Source organism: Bombina bombina, chromosome 3 (genome assembly GCF_027579735.1).
Source record: "Bombina bombina isolate aBomBom1 chromosome 3, aBomBom1.pri, whole genome shotgun sequence".
NCBI classification, from domain to species: Eukaryota; Metazoa; Chordata; class Amphibia; order Anura; family Bombinatoridae; genus Bombina; species Bombina bombina.
The window spans coordinates 960,702,025-960,723,986 of NC_069501.1; the positions used below are offsets into that span (position 1 = coordinate 960,702,025).

General features: G+C 38.8%; 1 protein-coding gene across 1 annotated transcript in view; it reads left to right on the plus strand.

The window, feature by feature from the left end:
• The window catches only part of LRCH1 (leucine rich repeats and calponin homology domain containing 1), a 476,896-nt gene that overhangs the window by 329,916 nt on the left and 125,018 nt on the right, over positions 1-21,962 (plus strand). The window contains exons 10-11 of the mRNA XM_053708012.1: positions 12,903-12,970; positions 19,495-19,581. Of these exons, the coding sequence (XP_053563987.1) occupies positions 12,903-12,970; positions 19,495-19,581 (155 nt within the window). The remainder of the gene's footprint in view (positions 1-12,902; positions 12,971-19,494; positions 19,582-21,962) is intronic.

A 21,962-nucleotide genomic window follows, 5' to 3' on the forward strand; every position in this document is an offset into this window, starting at 1 on the left:
GTCTTATTTTTTGTGACACTCTACGCTATGGTTGGGCACTTTATATGTAAAGTTCTAAATATATGTCTATAAACTTATATTTGCCTTGATTCAGGATAAACGGTATTCCTTATTTTCAGACTGTCAGTTTCATTATTGGGATAATGCATTTAATTTAATTATTTATTCTTACCTTGAAAAATTTTCATTTGGCCTTTTTCCCTGCGTGCTGTTAAGCTCGCGGGGGCGGGAAATGTTTCTTTTTATTTCGTCATTTTTTGGCGCATTCTTTTTTTGGCGCTAAAATTTCGTCATTTCCGGCGAGGTAATTTCACCGGAAGTTGTATTCTGTTTCGCATGCGTATACATTTTTTTGCGCCAAAATTAAATGTGGGCATCTTTTTTTATTCGCATTATTTAAACATTTCTCTTCATTGCTTCTGGTTGCTAGAAGCTTATTTTTTTGCATTCTTTCCCATTCCTGAAACTGTCATTTAAGGAATTTGATAATTTTGCTTTATATGTTGTTTTTTCTATTACATATTGCAAGATGTCTCATCCCGACCCTGGATCAAAATCTACTAATGAACAGACGCTGCCTGATGCTGGTTCTACCAAAGTTAAGTGCATATGTTGTAAACTTGTGGTAACTGTTCCTGCAGCTGTAGTTTGTGAAAGTTGTCATGATAAACTTTCCAATGCTGATTGTGTCTCCATTAGTAATAAACCTTTACCTGTTGTTGTTCCTTCAACATCTAATATTCAGGATTTTCCTGTTAATGTAAAATAATTTGTTTCTAATTCTATTAAGAAGGCTCTGTCTGTTATTCCTCCTTCCAGTAAACGTAAAATGTCTTTCAAGACTTCTCACATTTCAGATGAATTTTTAGGTGACCGTCATCATTCTGACTTATCTGATTCTGATGAAGTTTTTTCTGGTTCAGAAGATTCTACTACAGATATTGATTCTGATAAATCCTCATATTTATTTCAAATGAAGTTTATTCGTTCATTACTAAAAGAAGTTTTGATTGCTTTAGATATGGAGGAATCCAGTCCTCCTGATACTAAAACTGCTAAAGGTTTAAATTCGGTTTATAAGCCTCATGTATTAATTCCGGAAGTTTTTCCAGTTCCTGATGCTATCTCAGATGTGATTGCTAGGGAATGGGATAGTTTGGGTACTTCATTTACTCCTTCTCCAAGGTTTAAAAAATTGTACCCTGTGCCATCTGATAGATTGGAATTTTGGGATAAAATCCCTAAAGTCGATGGGGCTATCTCTACCCTTGCTAAACGTACTGCTATTCCTACGGCAGATAGCACTTCGTTTAAAGATCCTTTAGATTGGAAGATTGAATCTTTTTTAAGAAAAGCTTATTCATGTTCGGGTAATTTACTTAGACCTGCTATATCTTTGGCTGATGTTGCTGCAGCTTCAACTTTTTGGTTGGAGGCTTTAGCGCAACAAGGGACAGATCATAATGCATATAGCATTGTTAAACTTCTTCAACATGCTAATAACTTTGTCTGTGATGCCATTTTTGATATCATTAGAGTTGATGTCCGGTATATGTCTTTAGCTATTTTAGCTAGAAGAGCTTTGTGGCTTAAATCTTGGAATGTAGATATGACTTCTAAGTCAACTTTGCTTTCTCTCTCTTTCCAAGGTAATAAGTTGTTTGGTTCTCAGTTGGATTCTATAATTTCAACTGTTACTGTTGGATTCTATAATTTCAACAGTCTGGAATAAGTCCAAGCCTACCAGAAAGTCAAAACCTGCTCCTAAATCCGCATGAAGGTGCGGCCCTCATTCCAGCGCAGCTGGTAGGGGGCAGGTTATGATTTTTCAAAGACGTTTGGATCAATTCGATTCACAATCTTTGGATTCAGAACATTGTTTCACAAGGGTACAGAATAGGTTTCAAGGTAAGGCCACCTGTGAGAAGATTTTTTTCTCTCACGCATTCCAGTAAATCCAGTGAAGGCTCAGGCATTTCTGAAATGTGTTTCAGACCTAGAGTTAGCTGGGGTAATTATGCCAGTTCCAGTTCTGGAACGGGGTCTGGGGTTTTATTCAAATCTATTCATTGTGCCAAAGAAAGAGAATTCTTTCCAGTTCTGGATCTAAAAATATTGAATCGTTATGTAAGGATACCAACATTCAAAATGGTGACTATAAGAACTATTCTGCCTTTTGTTCAGCAAGGGCATTATATGTCTACAATAGACTTACAGGATGCATACCTGCATATCCTAATTCACTCAGATCACTATCAGTTTCTGAGATTCTCTTTTCTAGACAAGCAATACCAGTTTATTGCTCTTCCATTTGGTCTAGCAACTGCGCCAAGGATCTTTTCGAAGCTTCTAGGTGCCCTTCTCTCTGTAATCAGAGAACAGGGTATTGCGGTATTTCCTTATTTGGACGATATCTTGGTACTTGCTCAGTCTTTACATTCTGCAGAATCTCACACGAATCAACTTGTGTTGTTTCTTCAAAGGCATGGTTGGAGGATCAATTTACCAAAAAGTTCTTTGATTCCTCAGACAAGCGTAACCTTTTTAGGTTTCCAAATAGATTCAGTGTCCATGACTTTGTCTCTGACAGAAAAGAGACGTCTGAAATTGGTTTCAGCCTGTCGAAACTTTCAGTCTCAATTGTTCCCTTCGGTAGCTTTATGCATGGAGATTTTAGGTCTCATGACTGCTGCTTCGGACGCAATCCCTTTTGCTCGTTTTCACACGAGACCACTTCAGCTTTTTATGCTGAACCAGTGGTGCAGGGATTATACAAGGATATCACAAATAATATCCTTAAATCCCAATGTTTGATCATCTCTAACTTGGTGGATGGATCACCATAGTTTATTTCAAGGGGCCTCTTTTGTTCGTCCAACCTGGACTGTGATCTCAACAGATGCAAGTCTTTCAGGTTGGGGAGCTGTATGGGGATCTCTGACGGCGCAGGGGGTTTGGGAATCTCAGGAGGCGAGATTACCAATCAACATTTTGGAACTCAGTGCGATTTTCAGAGCTCTTCAGTTCTGGCCTCTTCTAAAGAGAGAATCGTTTATTTGTTTTCAAACAGACAATGTCACGACCGTGGCATATGTCAATCATCAAGGTGAGACTCACAGTCCTCAAGCTATGAAAGAAGTATCTCGGATACTTGTATGGGCGGAATCCAGCTCCTGTCTAATTTCTGCGGTTCACATCCCAGGTGTAGACAATTGGGAAGCGGATTTTCTCAGTCGCCAGATGTTACATCCGGGCGAATGGTCTCTTCATCCAGAGGTTTTTCTTCAGATTGTGCAAATCTGGGGTCTTCCAGAAATAGATCTGATGGCCTCTCATTTGAACAAGAAACTCCCCAGGTATCTATCCAGATCCCGGGATCCTCAGGCGGAAGCAGTGGATGCGTTGTCAATTCCTTGGAATTATCATCCTGCTTATATCTTTCCGCCTCTAGTTCTTCTTCCGAAAGTAATCTCCAAAATTGTAATGGAGCGCTCATGTGTACTGCTGGTGGCTCCAGCATGGCCTCACAGGTTTTGGTTTGCGGATCTCGTTCGGATGGCCAGTTGCCAACCTTGGACACTTCCGTTAAGGCCAGACCTTCTATCTAAAGGTCCTTTTTTCCATCAGGATCTCAAATCATTAAATTTGAAGGTATGGAAATTGAACGCTTGATTCTTAGTCATAGAGGTTTCTCTGACTCAGTAATTAATACTATGTTACAGGCTTGAAAATCTGTCTCTAGAAAGATTTATTATCGGGTTTGGAAGACTTACATCTCTTGGTGTTCTTCTCATAAATTCTCCTGGCATTCTTTCAGAATTCCTAGAATTTTACAATTTCTTCAGGATGGTTTGGATAAAGGTTTGTCTGCAAATTCTTTGAAAGAACAAATATCTGCTCTTTCTGTTCTTTTTCACAGAAAGATTGCTCATCTTCCTGATATTCGTTGTTTTGTACAGGCTTTGGTCCGTATCAAACCTGTTATTAAGCCAATCTCTCCTCCTTGGTGTCTTAATTTGGTTTTGTCAGCTTTACAGGCTCCTCCATTTGAGCCTATGCATTCTCTGGATATTAAATTACTTTCCTGGAAAGTATTGTTCCTTTTGGCTATCTCTTCTGCTAGAAGAGTTTCTGAGTTATCTGCTCTTTCTTGTGAATCTTCTTTTCTGATTTTTCATCAGGATAAGGCGGTGTTGTGGACTTCATTTCAATTTTTGCCTAAGGTTGTGAATTCTAACATTAGTAGAGAAATTGTTGTCCCTTCATTATGTCCTAATCCTAAGAATACTAAGGAAAGGTCGTTACATTCTTTGGATGTAGTTAGAGTTTTAAAATATTATGTTGAAGCTACTAAATATTTTAGAAAGACTTCTAGTCTATTTGTTATCTTTTCTGGTTCCAGGAAAGGTCAGAAGGCTTCTGCCATTTCTTTGGCGTCTTGGTTAAAGTCTTTGATTCATCATGCTTATGTGGAGTCGGGTAAGTCCCCGCCTCAAAGAATTACGGCTCATTCTACTAGGTCAGTCTCTACTTCCTGGGCTTTTAGCAATGAAGCTTCTGTTGATCAGATTTGCAAAGCAGCAACTTGGTCTTCTTTGCATACTTTTACTAAATTCTACCATTTTGATGTGTTTTTTTTTTCTGAAGCAGTTATTGGTAGAAAAGTACTTCAGGCAGCTGTTTCTGTTTGATTCGTCTGCTTATAATTTTAGTTTTTTTCATTATAAGATTAAAACTTTTGATTTGGGTTGTGGATTATTTTTTCAGCGGAATTGGCTGTCTTTATTTTATCCCTCCCTCTCTATTGACTCTTGCGTGGAAGTTCCACATCTTGGGTATCTGCTATCCCATAGGTCACTAGCTCATGGACTCTTGCTAATTACATGAAAGAAAACATAATTTATGTAAGAACTTACCTGATAATTTCCTTTCTTTCATATTAGCAAGAGTACATGAGGCCCACCCTTTTTTGTGGTGGTTATTATTTTTTTGTATAAAGCACAATTATTCCAATTCCTTATTTTTTGATGCTTTCGCTCTTTTTTCACCCCACTTCTTGGCTATTCATTAAACTGAATTGTGGGTGTGGTGAGGGGTGTATTTATAGGCATTTTAAGGTTTGGGAAACTTTGCCCCTCCTGGTAGGAATGTATATCCCATACCTCACTAGCTCATGGACTCTTGCTAATATGAAAGAAAGGAATTTATCAGGTAAGTTCTTACATAAATTATGTTTTTTTGCCACTTCAAACCCGGTGAGTGCCTGCTTTTGTTGGAGGTCTATGAAATATGTTGCTGAGCACCCCGGTCATAAGGAAAGTATTGTGAGTGCTAAGCTGCTGTGTATTGATTATATATATATATATATATATATATATATATATATATATATATATATATATATATATATATGCAGTTACCAATCAGCAGCGAGAACCTAGGTTCCTTGCTGCTCCTGAACTTGCCTAGCTAAATCTTTCAGCAAAGGATAACAAGAGAAGGAAGCAAAATATATAATAAAAGCAAGTTGGAAAGTTGTTTAAAATTGCATCATCTATCCGAATCATGAAAGAAAAAATTTGAGTTTCGTGTCCCTGACACAGGAATCAATCAACTGACAATGCCATTTACTGAACTTTTGAACCCTTTCCCACCTGCAGAAAAGCCTTTTTCTTTTAGAAAAGTTATAACTGCATAAAGAAAGGATCTCATTTTTTGGTGCACCATCATGCGTTCCTTTGTGGGCACTGCTTAATATAACACGGGATGCAAAAGATGCAGGATTTCTTTATTGTATGCACAAAATAATTCTGCTTCACTATTGAAAATATTGATAATGTTAAAGGGACATGAAACCCAATTTTTTCTTTTATCATTCAGATAGAGAATACAATTTTAAACAACTTTCTAATTTACTTCTATTATCTAATTTGTTTCATTTTCTTGGTATCATTTGTTGAAGTAGCAGCAATGCACTAATGGTTTCTAACTGAACTCATGTGTGAGTCAATCACAATCGGTATTTATATGCAGCTATCAATCAACAGCTAGAACCTAGGTTCACTGCTGCTCCTGAGCTTTCCTAGATATAGCTTTCAGCAAAGGATAACAAGAGAAGGAAGCAAATTAAATAATAGTAAATTGGAAAGTTGTTTAATATTGTATTCTCTATCTGAATCATGATAGAATAAATTTGGGTTTCATATACCTTTAAGGGAAATATTACTTTTTTAGTATGCTTGAGCTGTACAGCCTGCAGCACACTAGAGAGGAACAGCTGCCACTAAGCAGAGACTGCAAAAGTTGCATTACCCATGTTGTTAACACTAAGATCAGAACCACGTTTGTGCATGCGCAAATAAAATAGCATGCCGTACGCATGCACAGACTATAAAAAAGTCATGCTCTCTGTGCTGGTAACATCACCACCTGCCCTTAGAGCATGGACTAGTGCAGTGTTTCTGTCCTTGAGTACCCCTAAAAGGCTAGATTGTCATATCTGAACTAGAGCACATGTGACATAATCTGCTGATGTGACAAATCAGGTTAATAACAATGGTTACTAACAAATAAAAAGAGAGAAGCGCTCAACCTGAGAACGAACAATAGCATTATAGCTTGTTCTATGGCTAGTTACCACCCAAGAAGCAGCCTCTTTTTGCTCAACATGTGCCTTTCACAGAGAAGAACTTTCCTGAAGCATATCAGTCTGATCCTGACTTCACAGTACAGTCCAGCCCCGAAATACCAGGCAATCCCTCTCTGAACGAGAGAAACAGCAAAACCCCAGACGTATGTTTCGGCCTATTGTGGGCCTCGTCAGTGAGGTGCTGCCATATCCCTCTAGGCACACTGAGCAACGGGTCCACGTCTGGATAAAAAGAGAGAAGCGCTCAACCTGATAATGAACAATAGCATTATAGCTTGTTCTATGGCTAGTTACCACCCAAGAAGCAGTCTGGGTTTTGCTGTTTCTCTTGTTCAGAGAGGGATTGCATAGTATTTCAGGGCTGGATTGTACAGTGAAGTCAGGGACAGACTGATATGCTTCAGGAAAGTTCTTCTCTGTGAAAGGCACATGTTGAGTTAAGAGGCTGCTTCTTGAGTGGTAACTAGCCATAGAACAAGCTATTAGGTTGAGCGCTTCTCTCTTTTTTTTATGGTTACTAATAAGTTTTCCTGATTGGTCACAGCAGAGAAGGTAACCTAAGTTAAAACATGGCAGCTCCCATTGTTTTATAAACACTAACATTTTACACTTATTTTGTCAATATTTAAACAACTAATGAAACATTAAAAAATACATCTGACTAATCTTTTTATTGAATGCATCATTCTATCTAGCATTTGTTTAGTGTTTAATTTTTTAGTCTAAGCACATGTAGTATAATGGTATCATTACACTTGGACTGACAGAAGGCCTTAGAAGTTAATTTCTTGTTTTTTTTTCTGGCACCAGAATGTACAGAAACCTAACATAACGGTAGGCCTACTGTACTAAAAAGTAGTTAGTTTCAGACAGAGCTACACAACCAAAATATATCTCTGCTTGGCTTATGCCAACAAGATATACAATAATATGTGGTAAAATAGTCATCCTTTATCTCTGACTTGATGTAACATGTGGTGAGTCCACGGGTTTATCTTAATTACTGTTGGGAATACCACTCCTCGCCAACAGGAGGAGGCAAAGAGCACCACAGTAAAAACTGTTAAGTATCACTTCCCTACCCTTAACCCCTAGTCATTCTCTTTGCCTCAATGTGCATGGAGGAGGTGTATTTTTGTGTGTAATTCATTTTTTTGTGTGTGTTTTTTATCTGCACTGTTTATTATTAGTTAAATGGTTTGTTTTGCTTCAGTTTGCGGGCGGGTTTTAACCACGCCCACCTCCTTGTTCAGACCATGAGAGCGTTTTCGCGCCTTCGGACATCAGTGATGTCATTGGGCCTGCGCATTTCGGCTCTGTGTGAATTCTTGCTGCGTAGTGAGGAGCGCTTTAGGAGCGCAAGTGATACGTTGCAGGATTGATCCGCTTCAAGTGGTGGTAAGAGTACCTCGGTATACTGAGGTGCAAAAGGAAGGTTTTTTCTGATGTCATTTTTTTAAAAGTGTTTATTAAAGACTTATTCTTTTGAATGGTTTAATTCTTGTTGTATATTAAACGCTAGAGAGTTTGAATAGAGGATAATACCAGTTATGTCTGATATGAATTCCACTAATTTCAATCCCTGTTTAATATGTTTAGATGCACAAATTTCAGCTCCTATGCAGTTCTGTTCTTCCTGTTTAAAACAGACATTGCAGGGTAAAGACAAGTTTTTTAATGTCGAGCCTTATGTCTCTCAGGAGGATGTTGTCCAGGTAATGCCAGGACCTTCCCCTATTTCGTTCCAAGCCTCTATGGCAGCTAACACTGTGTCCTGTTGTTCCTCTTTAACTCCCAGTGGAGCATTTTTAAAGGCAGAGATTGCTGCACAGGTGTCCTCAGCGATATCTGCAGCCTTAGCCGAGTTTCCCATATTTTTCCCAGATCTGTTTCTAATGCTGACCCTTAGGTTCCTTTAAGATCTGAAGGTGAGGAGAATTCTCGCTCAGAGGGTGAGATTTCAGATTCAGACAGTATAATGCCTTTCTCTGAGAGTGAAGGTTCTTCCTTCAGGTTTAAGCTAGAACACCTCCTGGTGTTACTAAATAATGTTTTAGCTACTTTGGACGATTTTGATTCTCAGGCAGTGGTAACGCCTAAGAAGTCCAATAAACTTAATAGTTTCTTTGATGTTCCTTCCTCTTCTGAGGTTTTCTGGTCCCAGATAGGGCTAAGAAAATCATAGCGCAAGAGTTGGAGAAACCAGGAGTGGTTTTTAATCCATCTCCGGTGTTTAAGAAAATGTTTCCAGTAGATTCTTCCATTTCGAAGGTTTGGTCTTCGGTACCCAAGGTAGAGGGTGCCATTTCCACTCTAGCCAAGAGGACGACAATACCTATTGAGGATAGTTGCGCCTTCAACGATCCTATGGATAAAAGATGGAGGCTTATCTTAAAAGATCTATGCACATCTTGGTCTCCAATGGCAACCAGTGGTCTGTATTGCTATGGTGACTAGTGCTGCCTCATACTGGTTTGAGGCATTAAAAGATTCTCTACAGGAGGAAACGCCTCTTGACGAGATTCAGGACAGAATCGGAGCTCTCAGGTTCGCCAATTCCTATATTGCTGATGGGGTCCTCCAGGTCCTTAGTTTGAGAGCTAAGGCTTCTGGTTTTGCTATTTTGGCCAGACGGGCTTTATGGTTGAAGTCTTGGTCAGCTGATGTTTCATCTAAGGCTAAACTGATGGCTCTTCCTTACAAGGGGAAGACCTTATTTGGATCGAGTTTGGCGGAAATCATTTTTGATGTTACAGGCAGAAAAGGGTCTTTTCTGCCCCAGCATAAGAGGAGCAAACCGAAGGGACGTCAAAGTCTTCGTCCAAGCAGGATAATAACAAGCCAGTCTGGAAATAAACTCAGTCTTGGAGTAGGAGTAAGCGGGCCAAAAAGCCTGCTACCGACTCTAAGTCTGCATGAAGGGGTTGCCCCCATTCAGGCCAGGATCTAGTGGGGGGCAGACTCAGTTCACTCAAGTCTGGTTAAGGGACGTTCCAGACCCATGGGCGGTGGAAATTGTGTCTCAGGGCTACAGGTTGGAATTCAAGGGTTGTCCCCCCAGGGGCAGGTTTCACCTTTCCAGCTTATCTGCAGACAAGATAAAGAGAGAGGCATTCTTGAGGTGTATCGAAGTCCTCTTGTCCCTGGGGGTGATTGTTCTGGTTCCAAAGTTGGAACAGGGTCTAGGTTTTTATTCAAACCTGTTTGTGGTTCCCAAAAAAGAGGGAACCTTCCGCCCGATTCTAGACTTAAACTGCCTAAACAAATTCCTCAAGGTTCCATCGTTCAAGATGGAAACCATTCGGACAATTCTTCCTTTGATCCAAGAGGGTCAGTATATGACGACCATAGATTTGAAGGATGCTTACTTGCATGTTCCCATCCACAGGGATCATCACAAGTTTCTGAGATTTGTATTTCTGGTTCATCACTTTCAGTTTGTGGCCTGGCCATAGCTCCCAGAATCTTCTTGAAGGTTCTAGGGGCCCTTCTAGCGGTGATCTGGTCAAGGGGGATAGCAGCGGCCCCCTATCTGGATGACATTCTAATTCAGGCTCCCTCATTTCCAAGGGTGGCATCTCACAATGAGATGTAACTCTCCTTCCTCCGGTCTCACGGGTTGAAGGTAAATGTGGAAAAGAGTTCTCTGGTTCAAGCAACAAGAGTTGTGTTCTTAGGGACGATTATAGACTCTGTTCTGATTAATATTCCTGACGGAGACCAGAACAGTCAAGCTCCTATCGGCTTGTCGAGTCCTTCAGGAGACACTTTGTCCTTCAGTTGCTCAGTGTATGGAAGTAATTGGACTGATGGTGGCAACCATGGACATTGAGCCATTTGCTTGTTTTCATCTGAGAGCTTTACAGTTATGCATGCTCAATCAGTGGAACGGAGAATATCTGCATCTTTTTTAAAAGATAGTGTTGAATCAGAAGACAAAGGATTCTCTTCATTGGTGGCTTTCTCGGGAGCAACTGTCCCGGGGCACTTGCTTTCGGAGACCATCTTGGGTGATAGTGACTACAGATGCCAGCCTGGTGGGCTGGGGGGCAGTCTGGAAATGCCTCAAAGCTCAGGGTCTTTGGACTCAGGAGGAGTCCAAACTACTGATCAACATTCTGGAGTTGAGAGCAATTTAGAATGCGTTTTTAGCTTGGCCTCAAACTAGTTCATCAGATTCCAATCAGACACCATATCAGTAGCGTACATCAACCATCAGGGGGGAACACAAAGTTCCCTAGCGATGAGGGAGGTGTCTCGGATCATTCAGTGGGCGGAAGACCACTGTTGTCTGTCAGTCATCCACATCCCGGGAGTAGACAACTTGGAAGCGGATTTGCTAAGCAGGCAGACTTTCCATCCAGGGGAATGGGAACTCCATCAAGAAGTTTTCTCCAAACTGGTATCCAGATGGGGTATGCCGGAGTTGGATCTCATTGCAATCTGCCAAAATGCAAAGCTTCCAAGGTACGGTTCCAGGTCAAGGGATCCTCAGGCCATTCTAATAGACGCCCTGGTAGTTCCGTGGGACTTCCAGTTGGCTTATTTTTTTCCTCCGTTGGCCCTCCTGTCTCGGGTGATTGCTTGCTTAAGATAGGAACGAGCATCAGTGATTCTAATCGCCCCAGCTTGGCCTCGGAGGTATGCAGATCTAGTGGATATGTTAACTCTCCCTCCGTGGAAGCTTCCCCTGAGGAAGGACCTTCTTCTTCAGGTGCCTTTTCTTCATCCAAATCTCGTTTCTCTGAAGCTGACTGCTTGGAGATTGAACGCTTTATTCTATCTAAGCAAGGTTTTTCAGAGTCAGTGATTGAGACATTGATCCAGGCTCGTAAGCCGGTCACTACAAGGATTTACCATAAAATATGGACGAAATATCTTTTTTGGTGTGAAGTTAAGGGATATTCTTGGAGTAAGGTTAGGATCCCAAGAATATTATCCTTTCTTTAGGGTCTGGATAAAGGCTTGTCTGTTAGTACCCTGAAGGGTCAAATTTCGGCCTTATCAGTCCTTTTACATAAACGTTTGGCAGATGTGCCAGACGTTCAGTCTTTTTGTCAGGCCTTAGTCAGAATTAGGCCGGTGTTTAAGGTGACTGCTCCTCCTTGGAGCCTTAATCTTGTACTTAAGGTTTTACAACGGCGTCCGTTTGAGCCGATGCATTCCCTTGACAATCTTTTGTCTTGGAAAGTTTTGTTTTTGTTGGCTATTTCTTCTGCTCGGAGAGTATCTGAACTCTATGCTTTACAGTTTGATTCTCCTTATATCATGTTTCATGCTGATAAGGCTGTTCTTCGTACTAAGTTGGGATTCCTTCCCAAGGTTGTATCTACTAAAAATATTAATCGGGAAATTGTTGTTCCTTCCCTGTGTCTGAAGCGTTCTTTAGACAAGGAACGCTTGCTGCATAATCTGGATGTGGTTCGCGTTCTTAAGTTTTACTTGGAAGCGACTAAAGACTTTCGGAAGTCTTCCGCTTTATTTGTTTGTTTTTCTGGGACGTATAGAGGTCAGAGGGCATCTGCCCCTACTCTAGCTCTTTGGTTGAGGAGTGTAATCCGCATGGCTTATGAATCCTCTGGGAAACAACCTCCAGAGAGGATTAAGGCTCATTCTACCAGAGCCATAACCTCTTCGTGGGCTTTCAAAAATGAAGCTTCTATGGAGCAGATTTGCAAAGCTGCAACTTGGTCGTCTTTGCATACTTTTTCTAAATTTTACAGATTTTATACTTTTGCCTCGGCTGAGGCAGCTTTTGGGAGAAAGGTTCTTCAATCGGTGGTGCCTTCGGTTTAGGCATGCTGGTTTTTTATCCCTCCATATTCATCTGTGTACTCTAGCTTGGGTATTGGTTCCCAACAGTAATTAAGATGAACCCGTGGACTCACCACATCTTTAGAAATTAACTAAATGAATGCTTACATGATCAATTTATTTCTTCGAGATGTGGTGAGTCCACGGACCCACCCTTTGTTTTTTGGGTAATTGTTTTGGGGTTTTGACTAAGCCTCAGTCACCTCCTCACCTTGTATCACTTTCCTTTCTCCATTTACTTTCGGTCAAATGACTGGGGGTTATGGGTAGGGAAGTGAAACTTAACAGTTTTTACTGTGGTGCTCTTTGCCTCCTCCTGCTGGCGAGGAGTGGTATTCCCAACAGTAATTAAGATGAACCCATGGACTCACCACATCTCGAAGAAATATATCAGGTGAGCATACATTTTGTTTTAGTATAACATTTTGTCTTCCCTTAGAACAGGTCATCTGAGTTTGACGAACCTCTGGAAATACAAGAGGAAACTCCATGGTTAATACAAAACACGTGAGTACATTAGGTCATTTTAATGTTCATTGTAGATTTATTTTTTATTCTTATCGAGTATGTATGCTAAAATATAAAAAGAATTTGTACTATGTCTATAATATTAGATGGAACTAGGAAAAGTGTATTGATCATTTGAGAATCCTACTATTGATCCATGATACAGAAATAGACACATTTGATTCTGGAGTTATGATGCAGATACATGTTTGGTAGCCTTGTTCTGAATAGAATAAATAAATGTACTTCTTTCATTCTAACTGATGTGACTGATGTAGACTCCCGGAATGCAACAGAACCCAGAGCCTTGTCTTTAAATGTAATTGAATGTCAGCTGTAAAAAAAGTTATGTAATTTTATATTCTCCCATCTCTCACACTACATACAGAGCTCTAGTAAATATAGAGATTTTTATAGTGTGTAAACTCTGTTAAACACATTTTTATTAATTATTCTGGGAAATGTCCTATTAGTCCTGAGGGCTGTTTTCTTATGTCCTCTTGCAAAACTATACAGAGTCATCTGGATTTAAAGGGACAGTGTAGTTAAAAACAAAAATTGATTATTTCAATAAAGTATTTGAATGTAAAGTTTGCAAAACACGTGTATTTTTTTTTTTTGCAACTAAAACCCTTAACAATTAGTAAAACTTTGCTGTTTTTTTTTTTACTTGTGAATATATATGCAATGCTCATTCTAAACAAAGCTAGGGGTTTTCCCTCCGTCACTAACAAGTGTATTTTAATCAAAACAGCAGCACAAATAAACACATGAAGGTTAACTCCTTCATGCCCGGTGCAAGTGGTTAAAATCAGAACAATTGTTGATGCAATCACATATTTCCAGGCAGGAACTGCCTACGATTTCGCATTGAACAAAAGGAGGAGGCTGCCAGACGACCAAAAATGCAGGATCCATGCCGTCCTAAGGACGTTACAGCCCAGCGCTGTTAGGATGTGAATGGGTTAAAATACATTTGTAAGATGCTGTTCTATTTTCTTTCATATAATTGGCAAGAGTCCATGAGCTAGTGACATATGGGATATACAATCCTACCAGGAGGGGCAAAGTTTCCCAAACCTCAAAATGCCTATAAATACACCCCTCACCACACCCACAATTCAGTTTTACAAACTTTGTCTCCTATGGAGGTGGTGAAGTAAGTTTGTGCTTGATTTTCTTATGTGATATGCGCTTCTCAGCATTTTGAAGCCCGATTCCTCTGAGTACAGTGAATGTCAGAGGGACGTGAAGGGAGTATCGCCTATTGAATTCTATGGTTTTCCTTGCGGGAAATCTTTTCATAGGTTCTCTGTTATTGGTCGTAGAGATTCATCTCCTACCTCCCTTTTCAGATCGACGATATACTCTCATATTCCATTACCTCTACTGATAACTGTTTCAGTACTTGTTTGGCTATCTGCTATATATCGATGGGTGTCTTTCGGTAAGTATGTTTATATTTCTTAAAGATACTCTCGGCTATAGTTTGGCACTTTATGTATTAATGTAAAGTTCTAAATATATGTATTGTACTTATACATAAACCTAACTCATGGCAAATATATTTCCTTTTGCAGACTATCAGTTTCAAAATAGGGAAAAACATATTTAGGAAGTTATTTTTTCTTACCCGGGGTATAGTCTTTTCTTCAAAATTGACTGTTTTTATAAATTTTTGCGGCCAAAATTTAGGCTCGCGAGGCCACAAAATGCTGATATTTATTGCGTCATTCTTGGCGCAAGAAATTTTTGGCGCAAAGGTACGTTCGGTGACACAAATTCGTCATTTCCGGCGTCTTAGTTGATGCCAAGTTTCCTTGCACAAGGTTGCGTCTGCTATGACGCGAGTTGCGTCATTTCCGGATGTAGTTGCGCATCATACTGGGCACCAAATAATTTTATTATTTAAACCTCACTTCCTATATGCCTCTTGCTTTTTTCTATGTTCAGAGGGCTATGCTGTTTGCATTTTTTTTTCTATTGCTGAAACTGCCATATAAGGAAATTGATAATTTTGCTTTATATGTTTTTTTTCTCTTACATTTGCAAGATGTCTCAATCTGATCCTGTCTCAGAAACCACTGTTGGATTCCTGCTGCCTGATAACAGTTCTACCAAAGATAAGTGTATCTGTTGTAAGTTAGCAGAGATTATATCTCCAGCTGTAGTATGTAACAGTTGTCATAAGATTTTAGATGCAGAGAATGTATCCATCAGTTCTAGTACTATGCCTGTTGTTCCTTCAACATCTAATGTACATGATATCCCTGTGAATATAAAAGATTTTATTGCTGATGCAATTCAGAAGGCTTTGTCTGCCATTCCGCCTTCTAATAAATGTAAAAGGTCTTTTAAAACTTCTCATAAAGATGATGAATTTTTAAATGACCGAAAACTTACTGAATTATCCTCCTCTGATGAGGATTGGGAAAAAATCCCCAAAGTTGCCAAACATACTACTATCCCTATTCAAGATAGTACTTCCTTTAAGGATCCTTTAGATAGGAAACTTGAATCCTATCTAAGGAAAGCTTATTTATTTTCTGGCTATCTTCTCAGGCTTGCAATTTCTATAGCTGATGTTGCAGCTGCATCAACCTTCTGGTTGGAAAGCTTAGCGCAACAGGAAACAGATTCTGATTTTTCTAGCATTGTTCACTTGCTTCAACATGCTAATCATTTTATCTGTGATGCTATTTTTGATATCATCAAAATTGATGTTAAATCTATGTCTTTAGCTATTTTAGCTAGAAGAGCTTTGTGGTTCAAATATTGGAATGCTGACATGGTATCTAAGTCTAGATTACTATCTCTTTCTTTCCAAGGTAACAATCTATTTGGTTCTCAGTTGGATTCCATTATTTCAACTGTCACTGGGGGGAAGGGAGTTTTTTTTTTTTACCTCAGGATAAGAGATCTAAAGGTAAATCTAAAGCTTCTAATCATTTTCGTTCCTTTCGACAGAATAAGGAACAGAAATCAAATTTTTTCCCCCAAGGAGTCTGGTTCCAATTGGAAGCCTTCTTCAAGTTGGAATAAATCCAAACCTTTTAAGAAACCAAAGCCAGCCCCCAAGTCTGCATGATGGTGCGGCCCTCATTCCAGTTCAGCTGGTGGGGGGCAGATTAAAATTTTTGCAGAACATTTGGGTAGATTCTGTCCAAAATTATTGGCTTCAGAGCATTGTCTCAAAGGTATCAAATAGGATTAAGAATGAGACCTCCTGTGAGAAGATTCTTTCTCTCACTCGTTCCAGAAAATCCAGTGAAGGCTCAGGCTTTTCTGAAGTGTGTTTTCAGATCTAGAGCTTTCAGGGGTAATCATACCAGTTCCGTTTCAGGAACAGGGTCTGGGGTTTTATTCAAATCTAATCATTGTCCCAAAGAAAGAAAATTCATTCAGGCCAGTTCTGGATCTGAAAATTTTGAACCGTTTTGTAAGAGTGCCAACTTTCAAAATGGTGACTATAAGGACTATTCTGCCTTTTGTTCAGCAAGGTCATTATATGTCCACGATAGACTTACAGGATGCATATCTTCACATTCCGATTCATCCAGATCACTATTGATTTCTGAGATTCTCTTTTCAAGACGAGCATTACCAATTTGTCGCTCTTCCATTTGGCCTAGCAACAGCTCCAATAATTTTTTAAAAGGTTCTCGGTGCCCTACTCTCTGTAATCAGAGAACAGGGTATTGTGGTATTTTCTTATTTGGATGATATCTTGGTACAAGCTCAGTCTTTACATTCTGCAGAATCTCACACGAATCAACTAGTGTTGTTTCTTCAAAAACATGGTTGGAGGATCAATTTACCAAAAAGTTCCTTGATTCCTCAGACAAGGGTCACCTTTTTTAGGTTTCCAGATAGATTCAGTGTCCATGACTCTGTCTCTAACAGACAAGAGACAAATAAAATTGGTTTCAGCTTGTTTGAACCTTCAGTCTCAGTCATTCCCTTCAGTGGCTTTGTGCATGGAAGTTTTATGTCTCATGACTGCAGCATCGGACGCGATCCCCTTTGCTGGTTTTCATATGAGACCTCTCCAGCTTTGTATGCTGAATCAATGGTGCAGGGATTATACAAAGATATCACAATTAATATCCTTAGATCCCAATGTTCAACTCTCTCTGACTTGGTGGTTAGACCACCATTCTGCTATTTTCAGGGCTCTTCAGGTTTGGCCTCTATTGAAGAGAGAACCATTCATTTGTTTTCAGACGGACAATGTCACAACTGTGGCATATGTCAATCATCAGGGTGGGACTCGCAGTCCCCTAGCTATGAAAGATGTATCTTGGATACTTGCTTGAGCGGAATCCAGCTCTTGTCTAATTTCTGCGGTACATATCCCAGGTGTAGACAATTTGGAAACGGATTATCTCAGCCATCAGACTTTAAATCCGGGGGAGTGGTCACTCCATCCAGATGTGCTTTTCAGATTGTTCAGATGTGGGGTCTTTCAGAAATAGATCTGATGGCTTCCCATTTGAACAAGAAACTTCCTCAGGCGGAGTCGGTGGATGCGTTAGCAGTTCCTTGGTTTTACCAACCTGCTTATATCTTCCCGCCTCTAGTTCTTCTTCCAAAAGTGATCTCCAAGATCATCATGGAACATTCTTTTGTGTTTCTGGTTTCACCAGCATGGCCTAACAGGTTCTGATATGCGAACCTTGTCCAGTTGTCAACCATGGTCACTTCTTTTAAGACCAGATCTTCTGTCTCAAGGACCGTTTTTTCCATCAGGATCTTAAATCATTAAATTTGAAGATATGGAAATTGAACGCTTAGTGCTTAGTTTCTCTGACTCATTGATTAAATACTATGTTACAGGCTCGTAAATCTGTTTCTAGGAAGATTTATTATCGAGTTTGGAAGACTTATATTTCATGGTGTTCTTCTCATAAATTCTCCTGGCATTCTTTTAGAATTCCTAGAATTTTACAGTTTCTTCAGGATGGTTTGGATAAAGGTTTTTCTGCAAGTTCCTTGAAGGGACAAATCTCTGCTCTCTCTGTTTTATTTCACAGAAATATTGCTAAACGTCCTGATATTCACTGTTTTGTTCAGGCTTTGGTCTGTGCCAAGCCTGTCATTAAATCATTCTCTCCTCCTTGAAGTCTTAATTTGGTCATGAGAGCTTTACAGGCTCCTCCTTTTGAGCCTATGCATTCTTTGGATATTAAACTACTTTCTTGGAAAGTGTTGTTCCTTTTGGCTATCTCTTCTGCTAGAAGAGTTTCTGAATTATCTGCTCTTTCTTGTAAGTCACCTTTTCTGATTTTTCATCAAGATATGGCAGTTTTGCGGACTTCATTTAAATTTTTACCTAAAGTTGTGAATTCTAACAACATTAATAGGGAAATTGTTGTCCCCTCTTTGTGTCCTAATCCTAAGAATTCTTTGGAGAGATAATTACATTCTCTGGATGTTTTAAGAGCTTTGAAATATTATGTTGAAGCTACTAAAGATTTCAGGAAGACTTCTAGTCTATTTGTTGTATTTTCTGGTTCTAGGAAAGGTCAGAAAGCTTCTGCCATTTCCTTGGCATCTTGGTTAAAGCTTTTGATTCATAAGGCTTATGTGGAGTCGGGTCAGGCCCCGCCTCAGAGAATCACAGCTCATTCTACTAGATCAGTCTCCACTTTGTGGGCTTTTAAGAATGAAGCTTCAGTTGATCTTCTTTGCATACATTTACTAAGTTCTACAGTTTTTATGTATTTGCCTCTTCGGAAGCAGTTTTTGGTAGAAAAGTTCTTCAGGCAGCAGTTTCAGTTTGATTCCTCTGCTTATGTTTTTTTTTTCTTGTCAATTATAAGAAAAACTTATTCTTTTGGTTGTGGATTTAATTTTTCAGCGGAAAATGGCTGTTTTTATTTTATCCCTCCCTCTCTAGTGACTCTTCTGTGGAGTTCCACATCTTGGATATTACTATCCCATACGTCACTAGCTCATGGACTCTTGCCAATTACATGAAAGAAAACATAATTTATGTAAGAACTTACCTGATAAATTCATTTCTTTCATATTGGCAAGAGTCCATGAGACCCACCCTTTTTATGGTGGTTATATTTTTTTGTATAAAGCACAATTCTATTTCCAGTTCCTTTTTTGATGCTTTTTACTCCTTTTTCTCTCACCCCACTACTTGGCTATTCGTTAAACTGAATTGTGGGTGTGGTGAGGGGTGTCTTTATAAGCATTTTGAGTTTTGGGAAACTTTGCCCCTCCTGGTAGGATTGTATATCCCATACGTCGCTAGCTCATGGACTCTTGCCAATATGAAATAAATTAATTTATCAGTTAAGTTCTTACATAAATTATGTTTTTAAACCTGCATTTCATAAATAGAACATCATATATTTGGAAATAAGGTCTATAATAAAAGTTGTCTGGTTCTTAACAAAAGCATGCTTTTATAGATTTTTTTTCTCGGCAAATTTTAAAGTGTTATTGAATTGCCTTTTTATTATGTATCTGTTGATTTATTTTATATTAGTATGTTATGTATTGTTTTCCAGACTGAATGCTGCAGAAAGCCAAGAGCTGAATACAACAATGATAGTCCAGTTAAGAGAGGCAGTTGAAATGTTACAAGATCCAACACGGTACACAGTAATCTTTGCACATCTAACATAGCCAATGACCACTAACAAAGGACCTTGCATATGATTTTTGAGAAATATGACCAGAATTAGTCACATGACCATCAACAGGAATATCCTCACGTTGTTTTCTGACTTTGTGTTCCATCATTTTTACCCAATTCACACCCATTCTCAAAAATCTGCGCAGACCACTTGTAAAATACATAGAGCTAATACAACTGCAGCTATAGAGGCAAGGTGCATGCGCTGCAAACAGATGTAGAAATACTTGTATTAGTGTTTTCATTGTTAAAGTACAGATTTTATCTACGTACAAATGATTTATTACTTGGTAAAGAGCTGGGGAATTTGTGTTCTATTTCTTTACAGTATATTACACGGGAACAGATGTTAAGTAATTTATTAAGCTGCTTATCATTTCCCTTGAATGATTAACCTGATTTATGTCATTTTAAATGAAAACGGCTTTCTTTATGTGAAGAAAGAAAGTGACAAAACATTTAGTGTAGAAATAACAAATATTGCTATAGGTAATGTACATCCCATTGGCAGAGTGAACCTGGATGGCATTTGTGTTAATGAATTTTCAAACATTTCAGATAATATATTAATTAATTGCATTATGGTAAACAATTTAGAGATCAGTGCGTAAAACTCAAAATGTTTCTTTCAGGATTCAGATAGAACATATCATTTTACACTTTTCTTCTATTTTTATCAGACATGCTTCATTCTCTTGGTATCCTTTGTTGAAGAAGCAATGCACTACTGGGAACTAGCTGAACAAATTGGTGACCCAATAACAAGAGGCATATATGTACAGCCATTAAACAGCAGCTGATTCTGAACCTAGCTAGGTATGCTTTTTCAAGAAAGAATACCAAGAGAAAGAAGCAAATTAGATAGTAAAAGTAAATTGGAAAGTTGTTTAAAAATTGCATGCTCTACCTTAATCATAAAAATTAAATTTTTGACTTTCCTTTCTTTTAAATATCTGATATTTTTTTTACAGTATTTTTGATTAGTTAAGCTCTACCTTTTTAGTGAAATATTAAGATAATTTATATTCTAATAATATAAAGATCAAACCATGAAATTCTCACCTTTTTAAAGAAACCGTGTGTTTTTTGAAGGGCTTTATTCATAGATTGTGAACCAGATCAAATAATAAATGAAATGTTGCAGCACAACTGGTTCATGAGGACCTAAAAAACACATCACCTGTTATAAAGTGACTAAATGTCTAGATTATTCCCGGTGGAAGTCTATGCCTAATGATTCAGGTATCGTGGATTGTCCCGAAATTGCCTTGCAGAGTGTTGTACCTACTTATTTAGCACAAGATGACCCAAAGTAAGCACTATTTATTTAAAGGAAAAGTCTAGTCCAAATTAAACTTTCATTCATTCAGGTAGGGCATGCAATTTTAACTTTTATCATCAAATTTGCTTTGTTCTCGTGGTGGATTGTTTGAAAGTTAAACCTAGGTAGGCTTAAACTGATTTCTAAACCATTGAAAACTGCCTCTTATCTCAGTGCATTTTAACAGTTTTTTCACAGCTAGACAGTGCTTGTTCATGTATGTCATATAGATAACAGTCTGTAGTCTGCAGAAGCTTAGATACAAAGTAACCACAGAGGTAATAAGTGTAAGCAAAACTGGGGAATGGGTAATAAAGGGATTATCTAACTTTTTAAACAATAGGAATTTTCAAGTAGACTGTCCCTTTAATTTAATAAATAACTATTCACTCAGAGATGTGCAAGCTCGCACCTTATGGGGAGCAATGATTTCTTAAGCTAAATAAGTAGTGCTCGCTTAGGGCTACTTCATGGTCGCATGCAGACTGTAATGTCCCATTAATGTCATATTATTGTATATATTGTATATATTATTGTATAGGTCAGCGGCTAGTTTGGTCATTCAGTTTGCTGTGATGTATTGGAATGGCTGTTAGCTTGTTAGCTGCATTACTCTGTGTATGCTGTGCATTTATAGTACTGCTGCTGTTGCTTTACACTAACAAATAATCATCTCTGCTCACAGCTAGTAATACATTAATAGATATATATTTTACCACCTCCTTAACATTTATGAGGTATCTTGAATTTGACTCTGGGAAATCTGGTCACCTTATCATTCTATGGTAGCAGGATTAGCAACAATATAGGTGCCGAATTATTAAGCTGCGAATGCAGCCGTTTCCGCAGTTAAGAAGCAGCGGCCACCAATCATCCCAATCATATTTGATTGGCCGCAAATCTGCAGTGGGCGGCATAGCACAAGCATTTCACAAGAAATGCTTGTGCAATGATAAATACAGACAGCGTATGCTGTCAGCTTTTATCGATGTGGGGCAGACACGATCAGCTATAGCGGA